This window comes from Lolium perenne, chromosome 2 (assembly GCF_019359855.2).
Source record: "Lolium perenne isolate Kyuss_39 chromosome 2, Kyuss_2.0, whole genome shotgun sequence".
Taxonomy (NCBI): Eukaryota; Viridiplantae; Streptophyta; class Magnoliopsida; order Poales; family Poaceae; genus Lolium; species Lolium perenne.
In genome coordinates this window covers 321,499,141-321,513,839 of record NC_067245.2, presented here as the reverse complement: position 1 = coordinate 321,513,839, position 14,699 = coordinate 321,499,141, and the positions used below count along the sequence as shown (strand labels likewise).

General features: G+C 45.9%; 1 protein-coding gene across 1 annotated transcript; it reads left to right on the top strand.

Annotated features, from left to right (window-relative positions):
• The first annotated feature begins 12,085 nt into the window (after positions 1 to 12,085).
• On the top strand, positions 12,086 to 14,162 carry LOC127336623 (oxalate--CoA ligase). The gene is made up of 2 exons (XM_051363457.2): positions 12,086 to 12,405; positions 12,566 to 14,162. Exons 1-2 carry the CDS (start codon positions 12,199 to 12,201, stop codon positions 13,943 to 13,945), a joined length of 1,587 nt encoding a protein of 528 aa, XP_051219417.1. The 5' UTR covers positions 12,086 to 12,198; the 3' UTR covers positions 13,946 to 14,162.
• The last annotated feature ends 537 nt before the right edge of the window (positions 14,163 to 14,699 follow it).

The following is a 14,699-nucleotide window of genomic DNA, read 5'->3' as shown; positions in this document are numbered from 1 at the left end:
TCTTTATATCCAGCAAACATGAGATGATTTCTAAAATTGAAGTGCAACGGGTGCATGAGAGCGGTTGTTGTGGTCTAAATATACTCTTCACTATCTATCTATCGACTACTTTTACTATTACCATATATACAACAATATTTGGCAGCTTTGGTTTTTAAATGGGTAAACACTGAAATCTTATAATCTTTAACCATTTAGCAACTACCAGACAGAATGTGAGCATGTATATTCAACATGCTAATAACACTTCTTGGCAAGAAGTAATTTGATGGCCCAACAAAGCCCATATTGATACAGATTTTACCACAGAAGTATATTTCAGGAAATCATGCAAAAACTTTAATAATACATATGTTGGCACGGTGCATATTTAATCTGTTAGTAGTTAAATCAATATATATTAGAGTCTCCATTTGATAAGCAAAGAGTTATACACTTTTCACTATGATTTGTAGAAGTAAATCAATAAACATGTATTAGATTTTAAAAAAAGATATAGATAAAAGCCTCAACCCGTGCAAGCGATGTGATGGTCTTACAAAATCTTTGCCTTAGCGCTTGCAGGTGTAGAAAAATCTTGTAATGTAGTACTCAGCGAGTCGGAGAAATCAAATTGAGATAAAGAAAGGGTCGACGAGATTCACTGGCTCTCTTTGCCTCAACGCTCAATGCTCGCGCCGATGGAGCGTCTCCAAATCATCTTCTCCTACCGCCAACGACACCTAACGGCCTCCACCGCCGCCTAATTTCCCCTGTCATCATGATAAACATTATACCACTTCAATTGTCAAAGCCTATAGTTTCCTAGATATGTATTCTTAGGTAGGGTACACAAATATGAATAATGTTTTTCCGAAATAACATTGCGTTGTCCATCTAATACCAGCGACTTCTATAACTATGTTGTCCCATACGGCATCAGATTCAATAGGAAACCCCATTATGTCAACCAGTTTCTTAAGTCCATTGAAGTAATTCAAACATGATCTTTCTCTGACCTATTCCAACAGCATGTTCCTATATCTACTCTTAAATACAACATGTAGAGGCATTTTGCCAGACATCTTGTAAGTGTTTATACTTCATACAGAAGAGGGCAATATGAGTTAAAATGATACCAGTCCAGTGACATCCCAGGAAGAATATGACCTTGCCACCGCTGGCAGTTCCTTGGTGGTCAAGCTTGCCAGCTATTTAAAACTTACAACAGATAGTGATACCCGAACAACAGAACCAGAAACTAAACTTTGTTACCATTGCATCGGAATCACTGTAGTAGTTGTGCATTTTCCAAGAAGATGCTACACGTCATGTGATTTCTCTTGTCTCCCATCGTGCTCTCTTTGTCACGTACGCGACACGTTCGGCCAGCACCACCATGCCACAGCTCATCCATGTCCTCTCTGTTATGGTGAGCCGAGCCATCCACCTCCATGAACAGGAGGTCAGGCGTGTCCTCAATCATCCACGCTGGCTCGTTCCACGACCTCCATGAAAATGACGCAGGGATCGCTCTCCATGGTGTTGCCTCGTATCTCTAGGACATCCATGTCGGGGAGGACGCGTAGGCCTCCACACTCACCATAAGCGCTAGGAGGGCGCCAAACTTGTCCAGGACCATGGGAAGGTCGCCTCCCTCTGCTTCGTCGCACGTGGCAGCGAACTGCCGCTCTTCCATGGACCACCAGCGAGCCGAAGCCGGAAGGCATGCCCTCCCTCCCCATCTCCCATTGGTTGTACAATCCCCTCCCCCCATCTCCCCGCGGCCACGCACCATGCCGCCGTAGGAGATCGCCGCCAGGCTTGCTTCTCAACTAAGTACAGAATAATATATCATGCATGAGATTGGGCAAAACGTTTTTACTGACAAGTTTTTGTTTAACAGAATACCAAGCTTAATTATAATCTGCCAATCTACTACCCTTTATTCTAACTCTAGTGACCTTTTCCATCACATGATTTCAATACATATCTAATTATAAAATTCCTTAGGTAGAAAAGTAGAACTGCAAACTGAGGTATACGTTCAGTTTTAAGGTAGGAAAACTTCCACCATGCTCACATAAATTTCAATGTCCTTATCCAAACAAATAAAAAAACCTGCATGGCATTAAAATACTTTTCCAATCAATCGGTTTACATGAATAACATGGAACAATAGCATGGTATTAAAATCCTTGCAGCGTCAGGTAACTTGCCAAACATCCTGCAACACAAGAGCAACCACACATGAGCAGTTTCACATCACCAATATCGTGCGTGAATCAAACTTCCTCAAACAATGCACACAATAGCATGCATGCAACTTGTCGCCTCCAACCATGGTAATCTTACACACGCAATACGCATCCCAACTAATATAAATTTAACAAAAACATACAATAAATTAGAATTGACAGCATAACCCCAAGAATATCCTTTCTTGGTATCTCAAAAGTAAGAAGACAACTTTCTTTATTTAAGAAGATACGGAGAAATTGTGCTTACAACCAGAAGAGCGAAAGAAATGAATTAAGCTCAATTTCTCCAATACTTGAAATCCTAGCATTGCTTTGCTACATGCCCCGATACATCAAAATCGCTATCACTGTATGCTACATGCCCCATACATCAAATTCTATGGAAGAAAAAGGTTTAAAAAACTCTTGTCTTGTCCATATTTTAAATCCTTCTCCTTAGCAATATGAACTGGTGTTGCTTCTAAAATATCAAGGAAAATAAATTATTGAAGCTAACTTATATTGTGTGTATGATCTTTCCGAGTCCAATAGCTTAAACGCTGTTTGGTTGATCTAGACCAAAAGCCTCACGAGAGGCAAGCTGTAAAACATAGAAATATATGATTATTCTTTTTTTTTTGACAATTCAAAATATTATTCATTGATATCAAATACAGATTACAGAAAGTAATGTGCATGGATGCACATTTAGATTGCTGATAACAGCAATTACAGGGCACTGATCTGAGGGATGTTTAGTACAATTGTAAAGGCAAACCCCTATTCTATGTATATTGAATGCTTCTTGAGCCTGTTTATGAGCAATTTTGTTGATGTCCCTCTTGATCTTGAAGATATTGGCTTGATAACCCTGAGTATGATGAAAGAACTGGTAAAGATTCGGTCTTATACTCCAGTGTCCGGGGTAAGCTGTAGGATCTTTTTTCTGAATCACTTGAGCCAATGTGAGATTATCCGTTAGAAACTTTGGTTCCTGGAGTTGTAGAGAACTTGCAATATGCGCTGCTAATTCCAACGCCTGGGCTTCTGCTTGAAGTGCTGAACATGCAACAGAGACTGCCTGAATATAGATAGTATGATGTTCTCCTTCTTTCCAGTCGATATAAATACCAATACCAGATTTCTCTTCTCGAATATGATTTCTGTTTGTTGGTAAGATAGTATGTTTCCAGGCAGCATCAGTGTAGATATTGGGACCTCTTTCAATATAATTCGGATCGGGTTCTAAGTAGTTAACTCTTGTTTCCTTTTCTTTTTTACTAGTTAACTCTTGATCTTTACCATTGGAAATTTTTTCTTTTTCCGCTTGTATAGCTTTTGCTTTGAATAATACCTGTAAAGGAGTACTTTTGATTCTTTTGAATATCAAGTCATTACGAGCTTTCCAAATGCACCAAAGTATACAAAGGACTTTTTGAAGAGCATTTTCATTTTTGTAAAAACTGAGAATATAGTTGATCGTGTTCTGAATATGGGCGTTGTCCAGATGATATAAACCTTCAACCCTAAGCCCAAGGGGAGATGCAAACCAGACAGCCTGTGAGAACTTACAGTCAAAGAAAAGATGGAAATCATCTTCCTTATTGCCACATCTGGTACAGAGTGGATCAATGTGATTTGATCTCACTGCAGTTCTCATACCTGTCGCAATTGCGTCTCTCATAAGTCTCCATCCAAAGACCTGTACCCTTGGTGGAATATTTCCACATTTCCATATTTCTTGTAATATTTTCCTTGTCTGTGGTGTTAAAGATTGATAAGGACCAGCATTTAATCCATAAAAGGATGGACAAAAAACTTGATAAGCACTTTTTGAGGTGCATATGCCAGAAGGGGTGTGTTTCCAAATTAACATGTCATCACCATTGTCCTTATTAATGGGAATGTTTGCCACCAGACTTGCATTATGTGCACCAAAAAGAGTTGTGAGCAAAGAGATATTCCAGACTTTCGTATTGGGAATCCAAAGATCAGACACGGTAGCAGGGTACACAAAGTTCTTGTCTTGAATATTAAGTTGAAATATATGATTATTCATCACTGATGTATGCTACTTACCTTCTAGGCACAAAATGTAAAGAAAAAGGAAGGAATCATCAATTTAGTAACACCAAGGCTTCTTACTAATAAATGTCTACATAGCCTACTGGTAAAAATAAATATATGGAAAATTGAAGCCTTCCACACCAAGAATATCTTGAGAGGATAGGTGTTAATTTGGCTTCATTCAGTACATAAATTTATTGGTTTAGCAAGTGAATGTACAACACACTACTGAAGTATGAACAGAAAGATAGAAGATCAAACCAGAAGTCCGGCTTTTTGTGAAACATTCTATTTGATAAAGAAAGTAAACCTTGAAACATGACATATGCATTGTCACCAAGGGAAACATCTGGGCACCACCGAAAATGAAAAGGATAAGAGTCCTGTGATATTATAGATTGGAGATACCAAAAGTAGAGAGATGCACTAAAAATGTTCCCACTGGTCATGAAGTGAGGATTTTCAACCAAAATCATCGTCTTCAAACAACCAAACAAATATATGTACAAGGTATGTTCAGGTTTTATGTGTTCTCCAAAAACTAATCAAGCCATTGATGAAGATTAATAGAATTTAACTAATCCATTATCATGCACCTACCCATACATAATATAGCATGAAGCAAGAGTAAATACACACATGCTACCACCCAAGCTGTCCGCTTAGTGGAGAATATTAGATTGATAACACATGAGTGATATTGTGCTCTGTACAAGTTGCAAAAATGTTTACTTCTGACAAAACAAAAAATTCACCCGGGATACTGATTAGAGCTAAAGATCAATCCCTCAACAATATTATTAAGGTACATACCTGCTAGAAAATTCCTTGTTTCCTTGAGAGACAATTTTCACAACAGAATATCTCAATACCCTCTACTCATCTTCTCTGTGGAGCATCTTGAATACAAAACATACAAGCTACAAAATGGGTAGTCATGCAAAATGATAACTTCGACAGATACGAGTTGCTATGGTGTTGATCAAATGTAGCATTGCATACCAGGTATCACATAACAATCTAAAATAAGTTGTCACCTACTGCTATCGTACAAACCGGTAGGTACTGAATTCCCCAAACACAAAAATATATACAGTAGCAAATTCTTTAGAGAAGAAATAATCACGTTGATGTCCTTTCCATTGCCTGCAAGGATGCCTCCTCTTCTAAATGTAGTTAGCTGGGCAAGTGTTACACTCTACGCTCTACACTCTACCCTGTCACAATAAGAACAACCAGAATATACATTTTTAGTCTGGTAGTAGAACAACTTTATCTCCCTTTCAAGGTATTGAACAAGATGCTAATGGAGTGTTGTGCTCAAGAGAATTAGGTGACACAAAGTGAAAAATATCAGGCTCATCTCTTGTCCACGAGAGCGAGAAATAACAAAAATACTCTCATCGTCAATAAGCATTTCCTATACTATTTGAATGAACTGATGTTCTTTGGCCCGTTGTTTTTTTCTGTTATAACAAGATTCATGCATCATGAAAATATATAGCAATATAGTAGTCCATCATCTAGTACCAAAATTGTATTGATGGCCCCCTTTCTTCTCTCAACCAAAATCCTAGTACCAAATGACCCAACAAATCCTGCACCCTCAACAGAAATCCGTACAAGAACTGCTCTCAGGTTGTTTCGGTTTTAGTAGCTCACAGATCGAATACAATAAATATAATTTAAAAGAAAGCGGTCAGAGAGACTGGTGGCAACCTGTGTGGCTGGCGGGAGCGTGGCCACGGTGAAGCAACAAAGCAGCAGCCACGATGGGAATGCTAGAACGATAGGGGCCCTTCCAGCCGAGGCGGACGCCCGGGTTAGCCGTCAGCTGCGCCGTCATCCTACAATTTTCCGTAGGGTGAGAGAAACTACGAACCAGATGTTACATTACACCATGGCTGCAGGGGTGGTCTTTAGATAAAATAATTGTGGGAACAAACAAGTATCAACTCACTGAACATGAGCTTAAATTCTTGCAAATACGACAACTTGTCGAGTCCTTGCAAAATCTGACAAGAAAATGACACAACAAATTACATCTTCTCCTGGATAATTTCTTCCAATTCCAAAATATAAGCGCTGAATGCTTAGAATTAAAGCTAGCATTATTTCCATGTCAGCTAGTACAGACGTTGATTCACATGCCACTACCAAAAGTATTATCCTTCAATTTAGTTTGCTGTGAGTATTTTCATTAGTACATGAGACAGCGATGTCCACATGGTTCCGGTTGTTCAGCAGATGCATATACAAGAGCTGATCTATTGCATATAAGAACGAGCAATTACCTTTGGGCAAGCAGAGCGGGGTGTGGAGGAGCATCTTATTGCATCGTGCAACAGCCGCATATTTGGGAAGGAAGCAGTGCAGCGCCGGGACTCAGCTGGACCAGACAGGCAGGTGGCATAAGTGGTCGAGTCGAGAGGGCTGTATCCAGGTAGGAGGCTGGCACTGGAACGACAGAGAAGCTCGGTCGCGGACGGCGGAGCTCACGGTCGGGCGGGACGCCGCCGGCTCGTCAGATCGGGGCCAGAAACGCGGAAGGGCTGTGGCGCCGCCGAGATCCATGGAGGCGCTGGCGATCTTGGTGTGAGCATCCCTCAGCAGATGAGGTGATGCAGCCGTGTTAAAATCCCGCTCCCGTGCGTTGTGTGCGTGGGTCAAACCGCGAGCTCGCCTGACGGCGGCGCAGCGGCCGGGTTGGCGGCGGATCTTCGCGCTTAGGAGGGGGAGCGTGGAAGGAGCAGCGATCAAGCGTGGAAGGAACCAATTGAGTCTTTTTAAGTATTTGCTATACGAGTGGTGGTGAATACCAGATGGGAAAAGCGATCAAAAAGAGGTATCGAACCGGGCGCGCAGCTACGTGCGTGGCATCAACTGAATTGGGTGGAGACTGCGCTATCGTCAAGTAGCGCAACGCCCTGCTCACGTGATTCTGGCTGGGCAGGGCCGACGTCGCATCTGGTTGGAGCTTGTAGGCAATCTACATTCTACCATCGAAGAGGAGCTCCTTGCTAGATTGGCATTTTGGCGTCTCCTCCACACTCCACAGCCACAAGACAGGTCGATCGCCCCAGTTTCCCGACACGTATGGTATGGTACACTAGCGGGGCCGCGCGCGCGCCTATATATCCATCTACGTGGAATGGGATGGGTCACCTCGCGTCTGGACGCCTGATCAAAGGCCACACGTACACAGTTCCCCACATGAAGCAAGCGACTCGCTAATTTGTCCCCAAGTTGAGCTGACGTGCCCTGCATCTTTGTTTTGTACTATGTGCCTTTACCTAATAGTTGTTATAATTAAGTTGGCGTCCTAGGTCAGTGCAAGGCGCACGCGCACGTCAGCGTGGGCATCTAACTTGTTTATATTACTCCATGCAGACAATTGTACTTTTCTCCCTACCATAGTGCGCACTAGAAGACAATTAATCATCACCCAATGTAAAGAATTTGTTTACAAAAGCATTTTACAACAAGGAAGCCTAGATACAATTACCCCGCTATCCTTTTTCCAATAAAAAGGAATGCTTTATTACCTAAAAGTTTTAAATATTGCATCCGGTTTCTCTGCATAGTTTAAAGGCCAATCTAATTCATGAGTTGCAACAAAAATAAAAATAGTAGTTCTCTATATGGTTTCAACTGAGATTTTCTTAAGTCTAACTCACTTACAAAAATGTGCTTTGAGTTGCACTTTTCAGTTAAAAAGGTGCAATTGCACTTTTCTGAAAAAAATGTGCAACTGAACTGAGTTGCACTTTTCTTTGAACTGTATTTACACTTTTTTGAGTTGACTGAGACTTAAGAAAATCTCAATCAACTGAGACATAGGCACACCATTCTCTATAAGTAAACATGATAGAAACTAGAAGAGCTCTTAAGGTGATGAGGATCAATCCGAAGTTTACGCAGCCATCCATGTAGATTACGTTGCTAGTAGTGATAACAAATATTGCTGCTGGGAGAGCACATTCGCCATATGGGGAGGACTCGCTGGCAGTCAGTCACCCTAGTGCATCTAGACGTTTATTTTCTTGGGAAAGCATTCGAGAGCTGCTGCAAAACAAGCCAGCATACCTGGCGATATAGCTATTTTTGTACGATATATATGTACATCAGGTTTCATCGAGTATCGATCTAGGACTGTCACGACCTAGATTGCGGAGGGATAGTCGTGAGAGGCGGGGGATGGGGCAAAGAGAGTTTAGGCTTCGGAGACAGGTGAAAGCTCCCATTTTTGTATGTTTATTTCTATGATAATACACGAGTACTCGTTGGCTTACATAACAGCCAACCAGTAAGGGCATGAACAATGGTTGATAAAACCGTTTTATCTTAACTCCGCCACGTAGTTTAGATATAACAACAAAACATGATATACAATAGAATATTTTTTAATCTTATGTCTAGTAATGATCTTCTTTTGATAAAGGTCTAGTAATGATCTAGTAATAAGACATCCTTAAATATGTGGTGTGAGAGATTGTTGCTAAGAGATGATCTCTTAGCTAAGAGAAGACAAACCTATTTTCTCTATTTCTCTCTCCTCCATGTCATCAATTATCTTACGTGGCATCCCTAAGATATAACCATTGTACATGCCCTAAGAGATACAAACTGACTCAACGAGAACTTCTTATTGCAAATGTATTCTAATACCTGAAAATTAAGGAAACTAACAAATCGTAAGTTAAGAAGGCTTAGATCTGCTATATTGATTCTAAAACTATCTATTATTGCAAATTAATGAAAGTAATGAATTCTAAGATAGGAAGGTTTAGATCTTGTGTATTGCTGCCATGCGTGGTATCACTTTCCACTTTGACAAGTAACTCGCCCTCGAGCTTGAAAGAGGACTAGTCAGCCCAAGAAGACTTAGGAATCGGTGCTTGTTGCCAGTGTATCAGCTGCCTCGTCTTCAGAAGAATCCATCCAACGAATAAAGACGCTTGCAACGGTGGCTAGTGATGAACTTGTCGTCAGAGTTGGAGCAAAGGCGTTAAGCACGCCGCTCGTCCATCCCAACTGGCGGTAGCCGCATGTGTGGCTTCTTGTGCCACCGTCGCATTAGGAGGAGCCACGAGTTCTGGAGTAGACGGTATGGCATCTCCACATGAGTTTTCGTTGGGCACCAGAGTGGTATCGCTGTCATATGGTGTGTCGTGCTCCTCGTACGCGCGTGCATGATCCGTGCATCATCCAGCGCTGCCAGATACATAAGCTTAACATCTGTGCGAATCGACGTATGAAGACCAGACACAAACGGATCCACTGGTGCGCCTTTGTGAGTACTTAGCACCTACAGATAAGGGTTAAGAAGTTCTTCTTCTAGTCGTCGATGGAGCCTATTTGACGTAGGTTCTTGATTGTCATCAGCTTGGTGTTCTTGATTTTAGGCCTGAAAATGCCGGTTCAGCGATGAACTGAACTCATCCTCCTTGCTCATTCTTAACAAATTGTACCACCATGTCGTTCGCCGCGTCCGTCTGCCTAGCTGCCGCCTTGCCGTGCCAAGGGATTCTTTGATTCATAGGAAATGCAAAATATATAAAAAGGAAAAATACAGATTGAGATGTCATGCCTAGTTGAATGATATGAAAATATGAAATGTGTTTGATTGTAGCAAAGTTATTTTCATGAGATATGACCCAATGTTTTTTTTTCTACAGGAATTGCACTACAAGATTCCTATATGATTACTTGCTATAGGACATCTTCTTATAAATCAAACAACCTATGTAGCACAAAATTTTCCCATACGACCCAAATTTTACATAATTTTTATACAAATTCTATAAATCAAAATAGCCCTATTTTTTTTTTGTGTGTTCTCTGGTGCTAATGAGAGAGAATGGTAGAAACGAAAAGCAGGATGGAGTCGGCTCTGGGCCTAGCGCCGCCGCTGACGCGAGTTGGCGCAGATACGTGCGTGGCATCAACTGACGACGGGCGGAGATTGCGCTAGCGTCCGGTAGCGCAACGCCCTGCCCTCGTACGCACGCGCATAATTCTGGCTGGGTCGCATCTGGTGGAGGCAATCAACATAGTACGAGGACATGGCATCGATCGAGGAGCTCCTTGTTGGATTGGATTGGCAGTTTGGCGTCGTCCACGGCCAGCCACAAGCCATGTCGACCGCCTCCACCGTCCAGATCGACGTATGGCACGCTAGCGGGGCCGGCGTTTCTGGCCCGCCGCGCGCGCCCGCATGTGTCCATCTACGTGGATCACCTCGGGTCTGGACAGCAGACCAAAGACCACATGTATAAAATTCTCCACACATGGCGTAAGCGCCTCACTAATCTGTTCCCAGCTTCAGCTGACGTGCAGTGCATATTTCTTTATATGCCTTTACCTAGATTACTAATTAAGTTAGCATCATACAGTAGGCCAGTGCAAGGCGCACCCGGCATCTGTGCTGAGTGCTGAGCTAGTCAACTGTCAACGTGGCCACCTGCTTACTTGTTTACGCTAACCATTTCTCGGAGCATAGTGCGCACAAGAAGAAAGTCACCACCCAACTTAAACAACTTATAAATATTGTTTTTCCAAAAAATAAAAAATTCAACAAATTAGAATCTGGTGTACATGTGCATCGGTTTCTATAGCGAGCTCGAAGTCGTTACAACTATCCGACGTGGGATTTCGGCAACCGGGGTGGGTCACCTTCTTCCTGCCGACTTGGCCTACAGGCAGCCGGTGGGGGTAGAGGCTACCAGTCTCGAAGGGAGGTGGCTTTGCCCTAGTGATGTTCATGCGCCAAGTCGTCGTTGTACTTGCTGCCGGTCTCCTGGATCGGGTCGCCAAATAGTTCGCTGCCAAAGAGCTGCGCGGATTGGCGTAATCTGGATATCTAGATGAAAAAGCATATGTTAGGATTGTCAAGGTATCGACCGGGGTGGAGAAAGCCATAGTGCCTGCGACTGAAGGTCTTGAAGCTATGGCGGAGTGGTGTATCAGATGCAATGAAGACAACGCTCCATAGGCTGGTGTACGAATACGACTAGCAGGGGGATGTTCATGTATGTTCCGGACATGTCGTACCTATGTGTCTGGTGTTTGGTGACTTGCACCAGCGGCATCGGCAAGCTGGGGCAACTGCACTAGCGTACCATATTTTTGGTGTCGCACCTCGAATACGGAGTCCAGATTTACAGGGTAAACATCCAACTACCCAAAGCCCGACTTTTATTTGGTTGTGCCTTGCATTGACACCTGCATTGTTGTTTGAACTTGGGCTTTGTTCGGTGAGAAAACCTGAGATATTTGATCAGGCAACGACGACTAGCGCTTGTATAATGTTCTCTTGTTAGAGGCGTTGCTTTTACAGAACGTATTTTCGGTGGTGGTGGTTAAGTACTTAAGTAAGTGTCGCTATAATTGATACATCCATGATATTGACATTTTCTCTTTTCCAAGAAAATCAGAGCAATACTCGCTTTTCAACATGTTTTGCCACAATAGGCAATCGTTAAGGTGAATACACTTGGCAATGAACTAAGGTACGTTGATTACGTACACTTGGCAATGAACTAGTACCACCGGTTGGTCGTAACAGGACGAGTGGCCGACAGGTGGTCGCCGTCGTGTGCGTAATAAGTTTCTTCAGTGATGATTTTTCTTGTGACAATGGCAGAAGAAGCTTCCTTTTCTGTCGATGCACATACCGAATTTTGATTTGAGTTATACTGAAATCAAAGTCAGTCCCCATCGCAAGTTAAGCATCTGCAAAGCAAAACCGGCCCCTGGCCTCTTCCTCCGTCGTACCAGTATATAAGCCGCAACCAACACAAGCGAACGCCAGTCACCACACACGATCCGTGACACGCCCTCAACGACGCCGCAGCCCAACACGAAACCAGACCGGATCGAGCACCCGTCGCCGCCGGCGTAACCGTCGCAGATGGAGGAGGAGACCCTGACGCTCACGGCCCTGCTCAAGGCCGCCGCCGCCGCCCACCCGTCGCGCCGCGCGATCGCCGTTCATGGCAAGATCGACCTCACGCACGCCGACCTCGACGCCCTCGTCGACGCCGCCGCCGCGCGCCTCCACGGCGCCGGGGTCCGGCCGGGCCAAACCGTCGCGCTCTGCTTCCCCAACACCGTCGAGGTAACCATCCCCACCCATCCTTCCTGGTTTTCTCCGATTCAACAGTCGTTCGAGAGAATAAAACATTAAGAACCTGGATCAAACAGTCGCCCCAATCAAAGATGGATTCTTTTCTCTGTTCTCTTTGTCTGACCGCCGGTGATCGTGCTCTGATTTGCAGCTGGTGGTCACGTTCCTGGCGGTGATCCGAGCGCGGGCCGTGGCGGCGCCGCTGAACCCGGCGTACACGCAGGAGGAGTTCGAGTTCTACCTCTCCGACTCGGAGGCGCGGCTCCTGGTCACCAACGCGGAGGGCAACGCCGCCGCGCAGGCGGCCGCCGCCAAGCTGGGCCTCGTCCACGCCGCCACGACCACCCTCGTCTCCCCCGCCGGCCCGCTGCACCTCTCCGGCCTCCCCGATGCCAAAGAAAACGGCGCCCAGCAGGAGAACGGCCTCTCCTGCGACAACGATCCGTCGGACGTGGCCCTGTTCCTGCACACGTCCGGCACGACGAGCCGGCCCAAGGGTGTGCCGCTGACGCAGCGCAACCTGGCGGCGTCGGTGCAGAACATCCGGGCGGCGTACCGGTTCGTGGAGACGGACGCGACGGTGGTGACGCTGCCGCTGTTCCACGTGCACGGGCTGATGTGCGCGCTGCTGTCGTCGCTGGCTTCCGGCGCGGCGGTGACGCTGCCCGCGGGCGGGCGGTTCTCGGCGTCGACGTTCTGGGCCGACATGCGGGCGGCCGGGGCGACGTGGTACACGGCGGTGCCGACCATCCACCAGATCATCCTCGACCGGCACGCGTCGAAACCCGAGGGGTACCCGGCGCTGCGGTTCGTGCGCAGCTGCAGCGCGTCGCTGGCGCCGGTGATCCTGGAGCGGCTGGAGGCGGCGTTCGGGGCGCCGGTTCTGGAGGCGTACGCGATGACGGAGGCGTCGCACATGATGACGTCGAACCCGCTGCCGGAGGACGGGGCGCGGAAGCCGGGTTCGGTGGGGCGGCCGGCGGGGAAGATGGAGCTGGCGGTCCTGGACGAGCAGGGGCGGGAGGTGGCGGCGGGGAGCCCCGGGGAGGTGTGCGTGCGGGGGGCCAACGTGACGGCGGGGTACAAGGGGAACCCGGCGGCGAACGCGGAGGCGTTCGCGTACGGGTGGTTCCACACGGGCGACATCGGCGTGCGGGACGCGGAGGACGGGTTCGTGCGGCTGGTGGGGCGGATCAAGGAGCTGGTGAACCGCGGCGGCGAGAAGATCTCGCCGATCGAGGTGGACTCGGTGCTGCTGTCGCACCCGGACGTGGCGCAGGCGGTGGCGTTCGGGGTCCCCGACGAGAAGTACGGCGAGGAGATCCACTGCGCGGTGATCCCGCGGGACGGGGTGAGCATGGCGGAGGAGGAGGTGGTGGCGTTCTGCCGGCGGAACCTGGCGGCGTTCAAGGTGCCCAAGAAGGTGTACATCGCCGACGACCTCCCCAAGACGGCCACCGGCAAGATCCAGCGCCGCATCGTGTCGCAGCACTTCTTCGTGCCGCCGGCAGCCGCCGCCACCAAGGCCTAGAGGATCTTGTTTCTTGTTCTTGTTTGTTTGCACGACGACGAGGGGATGAGATTGCGCGCCACATTGGAAGTCGTGAAACGAATAATCAAACTGTGCTAGTGACTATTCTTTTGAAAAGGAAAACCCGTGTGATCACACACGCGAAGAAGCACTGACCAGCTCTTCTTTTTCTGGTGGCTTTTAGTTTATTTTACTGTTGAAAGAAAAAGGTTTGTTAGGTTGGGGTTTTGTCGTGTCAAGTGTCCAGTGTGGTGTGCTGTGGCATATTCTGGAACTCACGTACCGACGTGTTTGCTTCCGTGGATGAGACTGCTTTGGTAGTTAATACGAAAGCAGGCAATCTTCTGCAACATACTCCCTCCGTTCTGAAATAGTCTACATTCTACCTCAAAATTTGTTCTGAAATACTCAACATTCTAGCTTTTAGTCAACGACAACACTGAAAACGAAGTGGTTTTGCTCTCTTTATTGGATGTTGTTATTTTTCATGTAGTTTGGATTGGTTGTTTACATATTTAAGTACTGTAATAAATGCAATACTAGATTGTCTTATTTTCTCTAGAATGTAGACTAAATCAGAACGGAGGGACGGCGACATTTCCTGGGACAGCTACACAAACAAACAGTTCCCTGGAAATTACTTCCGACGAGTATGAAGGTGTGGGTGGTGGCCTGGTGGGCACCGCAGCCTGTGGTGTACCTGTAGGTTATTCTTCCAGATACGGGGCGAGCAGTGCCATTGATGCTCAGCTAC